Source organism: Dreissena polymorpha, chromosome 13 (genome assembly GCF_020536995.1).
Source record: "Dreissena polymorpha isolate Duluth1 chromosome 13, UMN_Dpol_1.0, whole genome shotgun sequence".
NCBI classification, from domain to species: domain Eukaryota; kingdom Metazoa; phylum Mollusca; class Bivalvia; order Myida; family Dreissenidae; genus Dreissena; species Dreissena polymorpha.
Window position 1 is genome coordinate 17,319,534 of NC_068367.1, and position 20,611 is coordinate 17,340,144.

The 20,611-nt window shown below is 36.6% G+C and overlaps 1 protein-coding gene across 1 annotated transcript in view; it reads right to left on the reverse strand.

Annotated features, from left to right (window-relative positions):
* LOC127854491 (dynein axonemal heavy chain 6-like) overlaps window positions 1-20,611 on the reverse strand; it is a 62,467-nt gene that overhangs the window by 31,057 nt on the left and 10,799 nt on the right. The window contains exons 10-20 of the mRNA XM_052389555.1: window positions 18,817-19,001; window positions 17,200-17,226; window positions 13,658-13,774; window positions 13,181-13,376; window positions 11,720-11,964; window positions 9,990-10,091; window positions 9,218-9,316; window positions 5,759-5,927; window positions 4,820-5,034; window positions 3,164-3,341; window positions 2,026-2,150 (exon numbers count right to left, since the gene is read on the reverse strand). Coding sequence (XP_052245515.1) covers window positions 2,026-2,150; window positions 3,164-3,341; window positions 4,820-5,034; window positions 5,759-5,927; window positions 9,218-9,316; window positions 9,990-10,091; window positions 11,720-11,964; window positions 13,181-13,376; window positions 13,658-13,774; window positions 17,200-17,226; window positions 18,817-19,001 — 1,658 coding nt within the window. The remainder of the gene's footprint in view (window positions 1-2,025; window positions 2,151-3,163; window positions 3,342-4,819; window positions 5,035-5,758; window positions 5,928-9,217; window positions 9,317-9,989; window positions 10,092-11,719; window positions 11,965-13,180; window positions 13,377-13,657; window positions 13,775-17,199; window positions 17,227-18,816; window positions 19,002-20,611) is intronic.

Genomic DNA, 20,611 nt, shown 5'->3' on the forward strand with positions numbered 1-20,611 from the left:
TATATCCGATAGTTGTTGTGAAACACCTTCCATTGTTCGTAAAACTTGTAATTGGGTGCATCACAATTTGAAACATTTAGTATTTGTCACAGATATTTTACTGAGAAGGGGTAATACCATTGCGGTAGATAATTGAACTGTTAATTGGCACTACCCCTGGTAATTGTCATAACGCTTATGCTATCGGGCGAAACCATTGTTTAATACCGGTTTACAAGGTTATTTACCCAATAACGCAAATGTAATGGTCCATTGCCCTCAGGCATGCACTCGCAATGTTTTATGCTGTTAATCTGGTTGTAAAACCCCATGATCGAAGTGTCATTAGATATCTAAAACAGGTTCGAAATTTGGTAAAATAGCGCTGTAAAATATACTGTCCGAAAACTTAGAGACATAAATAACGGATGAAAACTCGTGTGTCCGAAAATAAAGAGTCACGAAAATAATTATTTTTGCTAAAAAAGGGGGTGTCCGAAAACTTAGAGTGTCCGAAAACATAGAGTAATTACGGTATTTCCCTTTGAAGGTCAAACTTGTTAAACAACATTGAGAGTTTACACATGATTTTCTCTTACACAGAAAGAATGTCCTTTATATTTTAGCCTCTCCAACATTTAATTTAATTTGCAGGACAATTAACTAAGCCAGAAGCATACTGTTTTTAAAGGTTCATATGGAAAGAGTTCAACTTCGACTTTAATTGAAACAGAGAAATTGACATGAAATATATAAGTGTTTAAAAATTGAACCAAAAAATATGAAAAACCTCCAACAATTGACAAACAGAAAAAAACTTGTTGTGAATTATCAGCTCCTTTTATCTTGTTTTACATCCGTTTCTTTTATCATCTTCAGAAATGTACCCATGTGAATTTGTAATGAACTTCCTTTTTTCACTATTGTGAATGTTTTAAAATTAGTTTTCATTTTTTATACTTTAAGTTAAAAATTGTTAGAGGCATTTGTTTAAGAAATAAACAAGAGCTGTCTCCATAGGATGACATATGCCCCCGATATACGCTTTGATAGAAGTTATGAGCATTTTTCGAAACTTAAATGCATGTTTCGAAACCTAAACGCAGACCCTAAGGTCAAGGTCAAAGTCAAAGGGGTCAAAATTTGTGACCGTATGGAAAGGCCTTGTCCATATACACATGCATACCAAATATGAATGTTACATCTGAAGCGAAACCTAAACGCAAAGTGAGACGGATAGACAGTGTGATCACTATATGCCCTCCTTCGGGGGCATAAAAATAAACATGAAACTATGTTACAATACATATGTGCCAAAACATTAATATGTAGAAAAGAAACAGCTTGACACAAGTAAATCAACACTTACTGTCATTTCGGTGTTAAACTCCTAATAGAATGTTAAATGCAAGCATATTTACCATGATATGACATTCAGTCATCTTCTTCCAATAATGTTAAAGTTTGTTTTGATCCCGAGAGTTTAATGTGGGCTATATTTGTGGCAACCAAAATATCACACAATCAAAGTACTACCAGATAGAAGCCTAGCTTCAACATTACCAAATAAAAACTAACTACCTGGTATACTATTTTTGAAATACACTCATATAGATTCTTGACCATCGGTCAAATGAAACGCAGATGCTAACAACATTAAACCCAGTTAAAAATAAAAACACAGTTGAAAACATAAACTTTTACAAAGATGCTAAAAAAATGAAAGTTTGATTATACAAATAAACATGTAAAATTGGGAAATTACTATTATTGTTGTTTTGCTAAAAAATGCTTTAAAATTGAGTATACAAGTGTTTTCAGCATTATATTAACTAAGGATGAACTTTGGGCGTTGAACAAAATATTGAGATAATTTATTTTTGTTGGAAACCTTCCATTTGGAATTTTAAGCTCCTATTTGGGAAAAATATATACTTTTTCAATAAGGAATGGGGCAGATTACCGGACGCGACTTGGAATGAAAAGAAAAACACTGACTGTGCCTTTTGCATATGCATGATTTGACTAAAATGTAAATGAGCCTACCTCATCCGGTGAGAGCTGGAAGTTGTTGAGGAGGAATGCCACAGATCTGTAGGACTTCTGCAGTGTGGACTTGAAGTTGCCCGTACTCTCTGCTGTGACCTTGATACCATGCTGTACCAGCACACCTAGACGTGGGCAGAAATCACATGAAACCATTACCACTCAGATACGTACTTGGTCTCATTTGTGTTTCCTTGGAAAATCCAATTGAATGAACCCATTTATGCCTAGTGAACTCTCCATCCTTCTAAATTGGATAAATTTATTTCCAAAATAAGGGATGTCTAGTATATTTATTTATATATTTAGAATATTTCTTACAGAAATCCCTTAAAGCAAACAGCGCAGACCCGTCTCATCAGGGTCTACGCTGTTTGCCAAGGCCTTTATTTCTAGACGATAGGCATAAATGGGTTAAAAACCTTTCTTACTAAATTCAAGTTTTAAAGGCTTCATTTCCAACCCAAAGTTACTGATGAGCAGCAAACAGCATACAACCTGAACAGACTGCGAGTTACCGTACTTTTATTGTTTCTAATAGCGGGAAATAATTAAGTAAACTGCAATGTCTTCAACTGATGATAATTTATTTGGTCATTAAAACATTATATTAAGCAACAAGTTTTTGCATAAGTAAAAAAAATATTAGAATCTGCTATGTAAATATTAAAATCCAAATAAAAATTAAATAAAAAACTAAAATGATTTACACAGGAATAGAAAATATATTTTTTCAATTAAATGTTTTGATTATATAGAGCACATTATAATCTAAGCATAAAGCAAACAACCAGAAGGCAAAGCCTCAGCATACATTGGTAAAAATGAGACTTGAAACACCAAAACATGAAGTATTATATTCATAACAAAATCACTTTAAAATGACATTTAACCCATGTCACAATAATTATGTCAGTAGTTAAAATCCTCAAAATAGTACTCCATTACAAAAAATCAAAAACTCAACCTAAGACTTCTACTTAGATATAAATTAGCAGGGTTCCAAAAAACTTTGGCCCCAATAGTAATAGCTAGGCCCTTAAATATTTTGAGAAAATCCTATGTTTTCTCCGCAAAAAATAAAAGAACACATTCATAAATCATTTGTCATAATGCCAGTTAATAGCCTTGCTCGTACCTGGTATAAGCCTGCCAATATCAGACTGGGTGGTGATCCAAAGCCTGAAGGTGTCTGCGACCTTGAACTCTGAGCCCTGGTTGTCCTGGCGCGAGTAGGCCACAAGGGGGCCAGGGTCTTCCTGCACTGTGGAGCCGTCGGACTCCTGTGGCTGTAGCCATTTGGTGTACACTATGTCCTAATAATCGCAATCGGAATAGATAAATGACAATTGAAAACTATTAAATTAAACCTATTTATTTAAGCTTAATTGCATGGAGAGCTGAATGCTTATTAAAACGCTCTCATGTCCTTTCCTTGGTAAAACCAGTACTTGGCGCCTTTGGGGAAGATTAACTAACGCTCCCCCAGTGAAGATCAAACCCGTGAATTGAATACTATTGTTATATATGGAACAATAAAAAGCGCAACATGACATTTGTGTGTAAGAAAACTGATTGGATACTTTCAGTTTTACATCAACTGAATTAAGCACAATACCCCTAGACACCAGGAGATAATGGATATGATCTCAGAAACTCAGAATGTTTTTAACTATTGAGTTCTCATCACGCTTCCTAAGACATCAACTCTTCTCAGAATCATAGTATCTGTATGTATCTATTGAGAAAAAGGGCTAAAATCAGTGGTTATAAGATAAACAAAATGTTTAAACAAGAGATTGCAAAGCAATATGGTCCCCAACCGGTGAAACTCCACCATTGTCAGAATGTTATTGTGTGTTTTTTTTGTTGCCATAGCAACCAAAATTCTGGACGTAGGAACAAAATGAAATAACGTGCATAATCTCCATATTGCCATCTATCCATGTTTCAAGTTTCATGAAAAAATATGAAGAACTTTAAAAGTCATCGCAGGATCCAGAAAAGTGTGACGGACAGACAGACTGACTGACTGACACACAGAGCGCAAACCATAAGTCCCCTCCAGTTTCACCGGTAGGGTACAAAAAAGCTAATCCCACACTGCTTTGTCGAAGGTATAGGAACAATATTCACGGCTTAGTTAAAGGGCATGGTGAATACATATTTTAAGATAAAGATAAAATAGCTAGAGCAATGTGGCAGTATTTCATTCCACATACTTGTAACAATTTATGCTGAGTGACTAACCAAACTACCAGAACACTGACAAAATGATACCAATATAACTAAAACTTCATATGCTAGGGGTGTAATTAGGTTTAACCCAACGCCACTCAAAAGCAAAAAGAAAACGGCTATATGCAAGCATAAAACCATACAGCCTGTGAGTAACTGACAGTCTGTTCAGGTTTTGTGCTGTTTGCTGTACATTAATATCTTAAGGTTTGAAATGAAGCCTTTAAAAAAACTATAGTAAGAAAGGTCTTCAATTTAATTAGTTTTTTTTAAGGGACAATAAATTGCGTCAAAGTGCATATCTGTGCAAGAAATGTTTAACTCTTTCAGTGCTGGAATGGAATTTTGAAGGCCTTTGCAAACAGTTTGGATCCAGATGAGATGCCACAGAACATGGCGTCTCATCCGGATCCAAACTGTTTGCTATTCTGATAGTATTCTTTGCAAAAAATAAAAGAAAATGCTCATTTAAGAAATTCAGCAGACAACATTTTAGCAGACCACAAATATCCCAGCATGCAATGGGTTAAAATAAACCAATCCTCAGCCTGTCTACCTTGAGCAGCTGAAAGAAGTCCTGTTCAGGTTCCTCTGCCAGGTGGTAGTTCTGTATGAGGAGCCAGTAGCCCGTTTGAATGCAGTCCTCCACCGCCTGCTTCACCTCACACACCTGACCTTTGACCCCAAAGTTCATGACCTTCACCTTGCCCTCCATGCCGACCTCCTTGGCGAGGCGCTTTACCTCATGGGACGGGCTAACGTATGGCAGGCCTTTGGGAGGAAGGAATAATTATCTTAAATTAAGACAGCTAAAACACAATTGATTCTTAAAAGCTTCTTAAACTGTTATCATTGCTAAAAACTGAACATGACAATTTTTATAGCTTAAACACAATGCATAGCTATTGTTACTGAAAAGCTTCCAAAACTATCATATCTAAAACTGCCATATTTCATGATGGTTATGTTTTTTTACCATTCAAAGAATTCATTTTTTTGAATTTGGAAGAGGGTAAACCAAGCAATATTCCAGAGAAATAAGTTTTAAATCCTATTATGAGTGTAACTGTTCTGCCCTGTGAAGCCATGTTTTATTAGGAAGAAAAATAATTTTTACTTATTTGGTACAGGGTCACCCACAAAGCATTTCCGAGTTATCTACTTTGAAATCGGTTTATGACGAGAAGATTTTGATAGTTTTTGAGCTTTTTAAGCCTATGGATGCCATGGTAACCATATTTTAAAAAAAGCTCTTGAATTGAAAGAGAAATCATAATAGATCCACCCAGAACAAATATTGATTAGTTTGGACAAAATCTTAAATAGGGGATATCAGAGCAGAAGTATTCTGAATGAAAATATTGATGACGGATGACTGACAATTGCTGATATCTGACTAAAAACTGTAGCTCAGGTGAGCTTAAAAATCTAATAACTAAAAAAATCATGGCTTGAGTGCTGTTAATAATAACAAAATCCATGGTTGAGTGTTAACCTTTGGTAGCCTCAGATGCCTCCATGTCCTGCTTATGGTTGGGCAGCACAAACACTACAGGGTTGCAGCTGGTGGTGTAGCTGTACACCTCCCGGATGTTGTAATGGTCTGGTATCATTCTGATGCTTCCCAGCTCATACAGGATCAGGGCCTGGCTCACCTCAGCAAGCTGGGAACCAAATGATAGGAAATTACTCATAGCAAAGTGGGAACCAGATGATGGGAAAATACTCATAACAAAGTGGGAACCAGATGATGGCAAAGTGCCATAGCAAAGTGGGAACAAGATAATGGGCAAATACTTATAACAAAGTGGAAACCAGACGCTGGTAAAATACTCATAGAAAAGTGGGAACCAGACAATTGGTAAATACTTATAGCAAGCTCAGAACCAGATGATAAGAAAATACTCATAGCAAAGTGGGAACCAGACGATGAAATAGCAAATTTGAGACTTGACCATGTGTAAACAGCCAATTCTAACACGGCACGTGACTTGTTTTCTATAGACAAAGAAGGAAATCAAGCGTGGGTTATTCTGCAATAACTTATGGGCGGAGCTTATACACTGAAAGCACGCGCTGTAGCAAAACAAAACATGCCGATACATTTTTCACCAGCGTAATAATCCGGTATTTTATGAATGAAAGTCACGTGACAAAATACTATGCTATGAACAGAAATGCGTAAAATTGACCCAATTTCCCACGGTGTTCGTCTCCTGCTAAAATGGCTGAAGTTCGAATCGGAGCAATGTGCTCTTATCGCGGATTTTCTTGTAGATGTAACACTCTTGCGTTAATTTTAAGTGTACAATGAAAACATGTTAGTTTACGCAAGTTGTTGTTGTTCTTATTTAACCAAACGTGGGAAATGAAATGGGTTTTTTCCATCCAGTTTGGCTGTTATTGAGGGCGGAGATCTGATCGACAGAACAGCCGAAAGCTATTTTTATGGGCGGAGCTTCACATAAAAAAGTATGCAAGAAAAATAAGATACATTTTATAAATATTTCGTAAATATCGTGTTAGAATCGAAATAATTCGTGTACGTTATAGTTTGTTGTCGAATAACCCACGGCCGAAAGTTTAGATGCGTGGTTTCAAATCACTCGTGCTTCGCACTCGTGATTTAATCCCTACGCATCTAAACTTCCGGCCGTGGGTTATTCGACAACAAACTATAACGTACACTAATTATTTCTTAATTATAGCCATTTAAATATAAAATCAGACAATTTTGAAATAAACATAAAAGCTGCTTACGAGACTAGAAACTGTTTAAAGATGATAACCAAAACAAGATATTTGTCAATAGAGCAGTTGCCCCATCATTCCACTTTTGTTTAAAAACTCCACATGCATAAAAAAATCAACCTTGATCTGAATGTCATGCAGGAAGAATCACACACCAAGTCTGGTAAATATCTTAGAGCATTTCGCAATACAACCCATTAAATGGTATTTTAGAGAAAATTGTTAAGTCCAGTGTATGTAACCTGCAAAAAATCAATGGACCGGAACAAAACTCAAACTTGAACTGCAAGTCACGTACATAGACTCACACACCAAAAATGAAATAAATATTTGCAACGTTTATTAAAAAAGTCTGGAAACTGTTTTTGTTGAGAAAAATGGACCAGAAAAAAACTTGAACTTGATCTGTATAACTCATGCAGGTAGATTCACATACCAACAAGAGCATCGCCTTGCGGGTGCAGGCCGCTCATCTATTTTTCTTTTTAAAGGTGTAGGGACCTATCTCAATTTCAAACACAAAGGAGGGAGGGGTGGAGTGGAGAGGGGTGTATAGTGTGGGTGTGTGGTCATTTATTACATTATCTTCCAAAAATGAAAAAAAAAAAAAAAAATTTTTTTGGGGGGGGGGGGGGGATTCTTGGGTGGGATGGTTGGACGGTATTTCTAAAAATAAAACAATAAAAATAAATATTTGTGTTTTTTAACCATGTTTGAAAAAAAAAATTGGGGTGGGGGGTGGGGTGGGTATAGTGTGAGGGTGTGGTGGGCATTTATTAGATGATATTTAAAAAAAAAAAAAAAAAATTGGGGGGGGGGGGGGGGTTATGGGGGGAATTCAGTGGGGGGGGGGGGGGGGGGGGGGGCGTGGGGGATGGCTTGGGTGGAGTCTTTTGTGGTATGTCAGGTAAGAGTTGTTTTGTCAAAGTATCAATCAAATCTAATCATAAATAAAGAAGTTATGGCAATTTAAGCAAAAATTAATAATTTGACCTTGAGAGTCAGGTCATTCAAAGGTCAAGGTAAAATTCAACTTGCCAGGTACAGTACCCTCATGATAGCATGAAAGTATTTGAAGTTTGAAAGCAATAGCCTTGATACTTTAGAAGTAAAGTGGATCTAAACACAAAATGTAACCATATATTCAAAGTTACTAAGTCTAAAAAGGGCCATAAATCCGTAAAAATGACAAACAGAGTTATGCAACTTGTCCTTTACTGTCCCCTTATGATAGTTTGCTAGTGTTCCAAGTATGAAAGCAATATCTATGATACTTTAGGGGTAACCAAAACACAAAACTTTACCAAATTTTCAAGTATAAAGGGCCCATAATTCCGTCAAAATGCCAGTCAGAGTTACATAACTTTGCCTGCACAGTCCCCTTATGATAGTTAGTTAGTGTTGCAAGTATGAAAGCAATAGCTTTGATACTTTAGGAAAAAAAGTGGACCTAAACACAAAACGTAACCAAATTTTCAATTTTCTAAGTATAAAAAGGGCACATAATTCTGTCAAAATGCCAGTCAGAGTTACATTACTTTGCCTGCACAGTCCCCTTATGATAATTAGTAAGTGTTGCAAGTATGAACGAAATAGCTTTGATACTTAAGGAATAAAATGGACCTAAACACGAAACTTAACCAAAATTTTCAATTTTCTAAGCATAAAAAGGGCACATAATTCTGTCAAAATGCAAGCCAGAGTTATCTAACTTTGCCTGCCCAGTCTCCTCATGATAGTAAGTAAGTGTACCAAGTTTAAATAGCATTGAAACTTTATGAGAAAAGTGGTCCTAAACGCAAAACTTAACCGGACGCCGACGCCAAGGTGATGACAATAGCTCATTTTTTTTTTTTTAAATAGATGAGCTAAAAATCAGATAAATATCTCTAAGCATTTCGGGAGAAACTCTGTAAACAGAATAACAGACAGACAGTCCGACTGCTTTATGCCACCCTACCAAGGGCATAAAAAGTAAACATACTTAATTTAAAGCCAGATGGCAACCAGATTATGGTAAAAAAAACAACCTCATAGCATGCTGGATACAATACAATGGAAACAGTGGCAGAATATTGCCAGAATATATCTTTCCAATAACACAATTTCATGCTTCAAACTGGCATAAGAATACATTTCTAGACAAACAGAATTTCATGTCTTAAAAAAGTTGTTTGTATGATTTCAACACATGTCAACGTACCCTTCTCGGGCAAGCAAACCGCCAGAGCATACACCTTTGGAAGATCCTGATGTCCTGCATAGTGGTGCCTGGGACTGGGTTCATCAGGGACACAGGGTGCTGTAAATGGCACACATTTCAATATCTTTAAATCCAATTCTGTTTATGCGAATTCAGCATTATTTTAATTGTTTGTGCCACTGATTTAATTTCTTTCTATTTAACTTATTCACTAATTTGATGTCTTTAAAGCAGTCAAAAGCCAATTCTAAACACTTAATATATCCAATTGTTGATTCAAAGTAGGAGTGGTTTAGCACATGTGCTTACATGGAGAAAATGGTGTTAAATACAATGAAGTGGCCATTTTTGACTAGCAGGACCAATTGCTGAAAGCACTTGGGAATGATAATTTTAGCAGCATATAACCACGCTAAGTTCTTAATATGAATCACAAAGTTTGATACACATATAAAATATGTAATGCATGAAATAATTGCAGCTTTATACCTTATCTTATTTTATAATGTATTTTTTAATTAAAATAAGTATTTTTAAACGATTAAAATAATTAAACCCAACAATCCTTATTTCGAATTTTCTTTGTCACTTCCAAAAATTTCACAATGTTTGGACATAGGACAATGTGACAGACTTGTACTGTTTACGTAATGTTTGTAAGCACATGCTTCCCAAAGTTCACTGCAAAACGTTGACCAATTTCATTTTAGTCTGCACCAAGTTTCCAGTGTCAACAATTAAAGCAAGCTACAAAGGTATGTAAGGCATGTACCTGGAAATACTCTCTCCACTGTTCCTGGTTGGCAATGAGGGACCTGCGTAGTCCGTGGAAGGCATGATGGACCTGCTCCAACACCAGGCAGTCCACCCAGGCCTTAAACAGAAACATGATAGTAATATTTTCTTCTTTAACCCTTTACCACTAAGATACGTATTTTGATATTTGGACACATTTTTAGTCTCATAGAAAGTTCAATTTAATTAAAGACCTTTCTTATTTAATTCAAGTTTAAAAGGCTTCATTTCCAACCCTTTGATACTGATGAGCAGCAAACAGCATAAAATCTGAACAGTCTGCGAGTTACTCACAGGCTGGTCTGGTTTTATGCTGTTTGCACATAGCCATTGTCACTTTGCTTCTGAGTGGGAAAGGGTTAAGGAGATGTACACATGTTTACTAAAATGTACAAGCCAATGTTTCTATAGAATATTTCTAATCAAATTGTATAATGTTATAGCCTTTTTCACATCTGTATAGTAAAGGTAGAGGCACTTAACCGACCTATTTGCTTTTTATGTCATTGACTTCTATTCTTCTATTATGTTGATAACTTCAGATGTGTTGCATATGGGTTTGTTTCATCTCTGTTTGCATTACATGATTGTGTTATATTGCATATGTATTTGTTTGCAATCTTGGTATAAAATGTATTGGAAACTATAACAACAAGAAAAAATAACACAGTACAGTAGGGGGACAACATAAATTGGACACATGAGAATAATAAAAGTGAGGTAGGTATATGGAGTATTAAATCACAAAATTAAAATAAATGACTTACACAAACAATATTTCAAAATAAGCAGTAGCAGATCTGCATGTTTTTGTTTTCACTGAAAAAACACATTTTCATCCTCCATGAGACAATTAATTTTTACACATGAGCTCAGACAACATGTGGTTATATCATACATTAAGTGGGTTTTATCCTGAAGCTTAATGATTTCATTGACCGAAACTCTAGATGTCATGTCAACTTATGCTTTACATGCCTACCAGCCTTTACACTGCATATTGCAGACTTCTTTATTTGGCCTTTCACTTCTCGTTCATGTGCTTTTAAATTTTGATATATACATGAACTTAATGTTCACAGTTCAAACCAATTTACTGGACAAGAACAAAAGCCGTGAGTGATCAACCCAATAAAGCGTTTCTTTTCATTCTTTAAACTGAATGCTAAAACAAATCACCAAACTATGCAGGCTTGTCTGCTGATGTAAGCACGTTATTGCATCATTCATGTCAAGAACAGTGACTGAGCATTTCAAAATGAAGTCGCGTTAGTTACAACAATTGTGTGTGTAGAGAGTAGATTATTATGATAAAATATGCATAAGGCTGACCTTTATAAATTGTTTGTTTAGAGGTACCTGACCAACTCACTAAAATCCCCGCGACTCATATTTTTTTTAGCCTTCCAGGAGTTTTTTTTTTAATTCACAAAAACCGGCCAGCGTTCGTAAGACTTCTTTAGAAGAAATGATAATATGTAAATCAGTGTTAAACATGGAAAATAAAAGTTCATTAAATGTTACTTTGCCTTTTAATTATGTACAGTTCCTTAAATACACCAAATACCCTACAGGGTTTCTCATCTTTGTATCATTTTATACCATATAGCAAACATAAAAAAATCCTACCTACCTACCCACCTTAAAAAATTTGGGTCGGTTAACTCCAAACAAACAATTTATTAAGGTCAGCCTAACAGTGTGTACCTGTGGCTCCATCCAGTCAGGCTTGTGTTCCAGCAGTGCTGCCTCCTCTATGCCCTGCTTGTCAAACCCGTTGAGGAAGATACCCAGCTCCCGGCTGGAGGCCTTGTTCTGGAGGTGAAGGCGCTCCAGGGCTACCAGCAGCTGCAGTAACAGGAAGTGCCTCTCAAACATCATCATGGAGACGTACTTGAAGATGCTGGAGAACACAGCATCGCACAGCTCCTTGGCCCTTGATGCAGGAGCACCTGGGGGGTACAAGATTAATGTGGTATTTTGATATTTATACAGATAAATAAAATGTTAAGGTTTTTACCTTGGGTAGTATTATGATATTTTCACTTATGAAAGAAATGTTAAGTTTTGAATTTAATTTGCCAAAAGGTCAGTGATTTATGCCAATTATTAAGTCTAAGTCATGCCTTAAACTAATAATTGTTAGTCAATGTGGGGCATCTAGTCCATGTGTGTGGGATGGCTAAAGTTATGTTTAATCATCCCTTTGTTTTCTTCATATAACAATTGGAAGTCGTTACTTAAGGGCATTTCAGTAACTGCCCTACTTGAATTTAAGGTAGGATGATAATGGTACAAAAGAATAATTTCATGACTAATCCCCATAAATGAATGTGACTGGGCCAGTAATTTAACTTGCAATTCTTGGACTCGCAGTCCAGTGCTCTACCCACAGTCTGCACAGTCCAGTGCTCTACCAACAGTCTACACAGTCCAGTGCTCTACCAACAGTCTGCACAGTCCAGTGCTCTACCAACAGTCTGCACAGTCCAGTGCTCTACCAACAGTCTGCACAGTCCAGTGCTCTACCAACAGTCTGCACAGTCCAGTGCTCTACCAACAGTCTGCACAGTCCAGTGCTCTACCAACAGTCTGCACAGTCCAGTGCTCTACCAACAGTCTGCACAGTCCAGTGCTTTACCAACAGTCTGCACAGTCCAGTGCTCTACCAACAGTCTGCACAGTCCAGTGCTCTACCAACAGTCTGCACAGTCTAGTGCTCTACCAACAGTCTACACAGTCCAGTGCTCTACCAACAGTCTGCACAGTCCAGTGCTCTACCAACAGTCTGCACAGTCCAGTGCTCTACCAACAGTCTGCACAGTCCAGTGCTCTACCAACAGTCTGCACAGTCCAGTGCTCTACCAACAGTTTGCACAGTCCAGTGCTCTACCAACAGTCTGCACAGTCCAGTGCTCTACCAACAGTCTACACAGTCCAGTGCTCTACCAACAGTCTGCACAGTCCAGTGCTCTACCAACAGTCTACACAGTCTAATCAAGGACCACACTTTGCGTTGTTATGGTATTTTTCGTTTATAGGAAGTCTCTTCTAAGCAAAAGTCCACTTTATCTGGAAAGTGCTGTCCCCACAAAGGCTTATTTGGGTTAACACTTTACACACATGCAATAAGCCCAGTTTTCCCAGGACAAGGTTCTATTGACCTACCCTGAGTGCCCTTGCCCCTGTCTCTGGACTTGATGACCCCTGTGAACATCTCCACAAACTTGTAGAAGGGCATGTAGTAGTAGGAATGGAGCACGGCCATACGCTGTATCAGGCTGTACAGCATGGCCGACTGCATGATCATGGGTACGTAGTGGGAGAACTTCTCCTCCAGGTGGTCACCCATGTACCGGGTCTCCTGTAGAGGAAAGAAATTCTGCAAGTGTCAAATGAGCGAAACACATGGATTGAAAGAAAAACAAAATTATATTGACTTAAAACCAAGACACATACATGATCCACAATAATATATACAGGCTACAAATTTCATAAATAAATTGTTCTTAATTAAGAAGTCTCTTGTGAAGAATAAGTTTTAAAAAAATGTCACAAACAATAATGTGGAAATGACAACAAGCTGAACTACCCTTAATATTCCAAAATCATAATGTTTATTGCAGTCCCATTTGCTCTGGTTACCTCTAGTATCATCTTGTTCCTCTCCACCTCTTTCTGACAGTTGATCAGAGAGTCCAGCATAGTCTGGTCCTCCAGGATGGGCCCAAACAGGTTCAGGGTCTTCTCTCGGATCATCTCCTGTACATAGGTAACAGATGTAACAGGTGTTCAGAGTTTAGAGTTGAGACTGACACTTCAATCATCTCCAGTACATAGGTAACAGATGTAACTAGTGTTCAGAGTTTAGAGTTGAGACTGAAACTTCAATCATCTCCTGTACATAGGTAACAGATGTAACAAGTGTTCAGAGTTAAGAGTTGAGACTGACACTTCAATCATCTCCTGTACATAGGTAACAGATGTAACAAGTGTTCAGAGTTTAGAGTTGAGACTGACACTTTAATCATCTCCTGTACATAGGTAACAGATGTAACAAGTGTTCAGAGTTTAGAGTTGAGACTGACACTTTAATCATCTCCTGTACATAGGTAACAGATGTAACAAGTGTTCAGAGTTTAGCATTGAGGCTGACACTTCAATCATCTCTTGTATATAAAGTTACAGGTGTGGGGGGGGGGGACTTTTATATTAAATCCACACTGGCTCTGGGTCTTATCAGTCTCAGACCATCCTGTATCATACAGGAAAGGAAGTGTGTGATATGTGAAACTTACAAGGTGATTCTGTACACATACAGCACAATAATCAATCAATAAATCTACTATAAATATTGTTTATGAAAATAACACTAAAACAATGTATTATATCTCTGATAAATTATAATAAACATAACACAACAATGAAGAGATTTTAAAATCAAGTGCTTTCAGTGTAAGTGCCAAATGGCCCTACCTATTGTTTTGAACCAAATGTGATATTGACCTTCAAAGTTTGGGAAACAGACAAGTTGAATACTCAGCACTTCCACTTAATGACCTCTATGGTTGTATTAAGTTTCATTAGAATCCCTTCATTTTTCATGTACCAAACAAGAAATGTACACTACATCTAGCGCCATTTCTGCCTAAATCACAGTCCCACAGTGGACAATTTTTTTGTCAGCGTGGACAATCACCGGGGTGAAATCGATCTCATGGCGAACCACCGCAATGCGGTGGTTTGCTGTGATTACAGGTAAATGTATAGTTTTTCTACATGAAGTTTTACTTAATGTTTATTTAAAGAAATGTTTTGTTAACATTTCGAAAATACTTTTTTGTTTGTGTACATATATCTTGCCAATAATTACATATAAACATGTTACATGTACATGAACTTTGATATCATACTATTTAAGTGACATTTCATATTCCTATTATTACATGTATTGATTCGAATATACATTCGAGACTTCAGCATTAAGTATTCATTTCAGTGATATTTTAATGAAAACAAAATCAGTTGTTATGTTGGCCAGTAACTATGTATATACCTGTTTTATTAAGTAACAAGTTCATTTTGTCACATATTCTAAAGAAAAACGTAATCCAATGAATATTGTGATAAATATTGATGTATTCAATATCACAATATTAAGATTACTTTGTTCACTTTTTTAAATATGTATCGAAATCAGTTTATCGTGTTGGTGAGTGACCATTTGTATACATATTTTTTGTTAAAATTATACAAATTTAAAATACTATGATTTTGATAAATGATTGTTTGTTTTATTACGTCCTTAAAAGTTTAATAGCTTTAAAAAAGCTCAATGTGATATTATGACTCATTCAATTCACTGCGATTTCTTATCAACATTTCTTATTGAGACTTAACATATTCTATATGCATGTACATTTTATAAAACAATGATTTACATGCTCATTATCTGTATTTTTACTTAATGCAATACATATTAATATTGTGATAAATATTGATTTACATATTATAAGTAAATCAATAGTGCTCATTAAGATTCTATTGTAAACGTTGTTTACATTAGTAAGGAACTTAACTTGTTATTCTAAGCAAAACATGTCACAATAGAAACAGGAAATCACTAAAATAGTCTGATATCAAATTACACGCAACATCTTTTAATGAAATTGGAGGCGAGCTATATATGTTCATGAGGGAGCTAGCATTTTCAAAATGCTAACAAAATCAAATCTGTTAATAAACAAGAGCTGTGTTTGTGAAACACAATGCCCCCTAATGTGCCGCTTTGAAGCCATATATTTGACCTTTGACCTTGAAGGATGACCTTGACCTTTAACCACCCAAAATGTGAAGCTCCATGAGATACGCATGCATGCCAAATATCGAGTTGCTATCTTCAATATTGCAAAATTTGACCTTGACCTTGAAGGATGACCTTGACCTTTCACCACTCAAAATGTGCAGCTCCATGAGGTACGCATGCATACCAAATATTGAGTTGCTATTTTCAATATTGCAAAATTTGACCTTCAACCTTGACCTTGAAGGATGACCTTGACCTTTCAACACTCAAAATGTGCAGCTCCATGAGATATGCATGAATGCCAAATATTGAGTTGCTATCTTCAATATTGCAATATTTGACCTTTGACCTTGACCTTGAAGGATGACCTTGACTTTTCACCACTCAAAATGTGCAGCTTCATAAGATACACATGCATGCCAAACATCAAGTTGCTATCTTCAAATATTGCAAAAGTTATGGGCAATGTTAAAGTTTTCGGACGGACGGACGGACTGACGGACGGACAGACTGACGAACAGACAGACGGACAGTTCAAAAACTATATGCCACCCTTCTGGGGCATAAAAAAAGTTATGGCGAATGTTAGTTTTCAGACGGACGGATGCCATATATTTGACCGTTGACCTTGAAGAAAGACCTTGACCTTTCACCTTTCAAAATGTGCAGCTCCATGAGATACACATGCATGCCAAATATCGAGTTGCTATCTTCAATATTGAAAAAGTTATGGCCAATGTTTAAGCTTTTGCACGGACGGACAGACGCCATATATTTGACATTTGACCTTGAAGGATGATCTTGGCCTTGACCTTTCACCTTTCAAAATGTGCAGCTCCATGAGATACACATGCATGCCAAATATCGAGTTGCTATCTTCAATATTGAAAAAGTTATGGCCAATGTTTAAGCTTTTGGACGGACGGACAGACGCCATATATTTGACATTTGACCTTGAAGGATGATCTTGGCCTTTACCTTTCACCACTCAAAATGTGCAGCTCCATGAGATACACATGCATGCCAAATATCAAGTTGCTATCTTCAATATTGAAAAACTTATGGCCAATATTAAAGTTTTCAGACAGACTCCATATATTAGACATTTGACCTTGAAGGATGACCTTGACCTTCACCTTTCACCACTCAAAATGTGCAGCTCCATGAGATGCACATGCATGCCAAATATCAAGTTGCTATGTTAATTATTGAAAAAGTTATGACCATTTAAGTTTTCGGACGGACGGACAGACTTACATACTGACCGACAGTTCAACTGCTATATGCCACCCTACCAGGGGCATAAAAACAACAATTGAAATTTCATGCAGAAACAATGAAAACAAAACATGAAGCATGAAAGGCAATTATCTATACTCACGCTCGATGTAAGACATGCCAAACGATACTGTTAACAGGGTAAATAGAATATAAAAGAGTGGAACAATTGATTATTTTAATATCACCCTTTTTATAGTTATTATTGCGGATAATTTTAACAAAAAGATTTGTATTAAGAAATCAAGTAATAAGTTTGTTTTTTGTTTTTTTCCGAATATAAAATACTGTTATAGCTGTTGATATGTCCCCTTTATAGTTAATGCTGATTAAATTTGTGTGTTAATAGTTGTATAAAGTTCCAAGTTCACAAAGTTGTTGTATCTTAAATGTGCTTATAAGGTTCATAGTGCTCATAAGCTTTTTCAATTTATTTAGAAATGTTTTTTTAATGTTAATATATATGTCTATTTACAAAATTTATTTGCTGTCATTGTTTCAGTTCACATTTAAACTGGCAATTTTTCATATCCAAATGAATTTTTTTTTTAAATACCCATTTTTCAAAGATACACTGAGTGTATTTTTAAAAATACACTTGAGTGAATTTTAAGATCACTAATAAACTTAAAAATACAATATTTTTTTTTTAAAGTGCAAATTTTTATAATATACACTTGAGTGTATTTTTTAAAATACACTAGAGTGAATTTTAACTGAACTTATACGCTTAAAAATACACTAGAGCATATTTTTTAAATAGTGCACATTTTAATAAAATACACTTGATTGTATTTTAAGTGCACTAATACACTGAAAAATACACTAGAGTGTATTTGTTAGTATAAAAAAATACACTTGAGTGTACTAATGCACTAGAATAATACGCTTGAGTGCATTTATCATCATGTTTTCCTAAGTAAATTAACGCAGTTAAAATGCACTTAAATACCCTTGAAGTGCACTTTTTTGGGAACAAAAAAACTGAAGCGTATAAGTACACTTTAGTACACTTAACAAAAAAAATGTACCTAAGCGTGTTATTTCCACTGGAAAATACACTTAAAAAATACACAAAAGTGCATTAATACACTCAAAAAGTGTATTATATGAGAAAAATGCAGAAAAAAACACACTTTTTAAACAGAAAAATGCACTTGGTAAAGTGAATTAATACGGTGCGAATACCGCTGCGTTTTATACGCATTAAATGCCCATTTAATGCACATTAAATGCGCATTTAACACACTTTTTCAGGAGGGGAAGAATTAAATGCACATGAAAAAATATAAATGTACATGTTTAATCTGTAATTCAAGGTAAATTATCGAGGCCGCGGTGGACCACCGTGATTTTGGTGGCCCACTATGAGATTTATTGCCCCATAATGCCCAGGCTTGAGTCCTTATCAACATATTTGATAGAACCTGTCATCGTGATTTTCCACGGCAACATCACTGCGTTCCATGATGTATCGCGGTGACAAAAGTACTTTCGACGCTGGGCTGAATCACGGTGACGCATGGCAGAAGGCAGAAATTGCGCTAGACGTTGTGTACAAAAAATAAGCCAAGAGCAAAAACTCCAAGAACTCCTGAGAAGAGAGATATGATTCTCGCACTCTACACTTCATCTCAGATGTACCAAATATCATTTATACACATTCAAATCCTTACTTAAGGAGTTTTGCTTCACAAAAATAAATTCACTTAAGTCTTACATGTTGCTGAGCAAGTTTTTGTCTGTGCATGATGATGTCATTCTCGTTTGACCTTTTCTGGCCCTCAAACTCCTTGCGCTCTACACGCATGGTCTCTGAGAGCAGGTAGTTGATGATAGCCTCATCACTCAGCGCCATGTTGATTACACACATACGGTGTATAGGGATTGTGTGAAGGCCATCACCTAGAACAAAGGGAGGTAAAGTGCAATGTTGATTACACACATATGGTGTATAGGGATTGTGTGAAGGCCATCACCAAGAACAAAGGGAGGTAAAGTGCAATGTTGATTACACACATACGGTGTATAGGGATTGTGTGAAGGCCATCACCTAGAACAAAGGGAGGTAAAGTGCAATGTTGATTACACACATGTGGTGTATAGGGATTGTGTGAAGGCCATCACCTAGAACAAAGGGAGGTAAAGTGCAATGTTGATTACACACATACGGTGAATAGGGATTGTGTGAAGGCCATCACCTAGAACAAAGGGAGGTAAAGTGCAATGTTGATTACACACATACGGTGTATAGGGATTGTGTGAAGGCCATCACCTAGAACAAAGGGAGGTAAAGTGCAATGTTGATTACACACATATGGTGTATAGGGATTGTGTGAAGGCCATCACCTAGAACAAAGGGAGGTAAAGTGCAATGTTGATTGCACACATACGGTGTGTAGGGATTGTGTGAAGGCCATCACCTAGAACAAAGGGAGGTAAAGTGCAATGTTGATTACACACATACGGTGTTTAGGGATTGTGTGAAGGCCATCACCTAGAACAAAGGGAGGTAAAGTGCAATGTTGATTACACACATACAGTGTATAGGGATTGTGTGAAGGCCATCACCTAGAACAAAGGGAGGTAAAGTGCAATGTTGATTACACACATACGGTGTATAGGGATTGTGTGAAGGCCATCACCTAGAACAAAGGGAGGTAAAGTGCAATGTTGATTACACACATGCAGTGTATAGGGATTGTGTGAAGGCCATCACCTAGAACAAAGAGAGGTCAAGTGCAATGTTGATTACACACATACAGTGTATAGGGATTGTGTGAAGGCCATCACCTAGAACAAAGGGAGGTAAAGTGCAATGTTGATTACACACATACAATGTATAGGGATTGTGTGAAGGCCATCACCTAGAACAAAGGGAGGTAAAGTGCAATGTTGATAACACACATACTGTGTATAGGGATTGTGTGAAGGCCACCTAGAACAAAGGAGGTAAATGGTGGAACAAAGGAATGTAAATGGTGGAAGAAAGGGAGGTATGTGGTGGAAAAAAGGGATGTAAACGGTGAAACAAAGGGATGTAAAAGGTGGAACAAAGGGATGTTAATGGTGGAACAATCAGAGGTAAATGGTGGAACAAAGGGATGTACCGGTAAAAGTTGGAACAAAGGGATGTAAAAGGTGGAAGAAAGAGAAGAGAGGTAATGCAGCCCATCACCTACAACAAAGGGATATTAAGCGCCGCGTTGATCACACACATATGGTGTATAGGGATTGTGTGCAGGCCATCACCTAGAACTAAGGGAGGTAAATGGTGGAACAAAGGGAGTTAAATGGTTGAACAAGGGAGGTGAATGGTGAAAGATTAAACATGTCAGATGTTGCAACAGTATGTATTTAGTTAGAACCAATGTGCTTTTTATTGAAAGACTAGGGCTTATTAAGACGCTCTTACTCAAGTTTGTGCACCATGTACTGGTAAACCAGCAAGTCTAGGAAAATTGTGGTAAACTTACCGCCTTAATACGACTAAAAAACTATTGAAAACAGTGAAA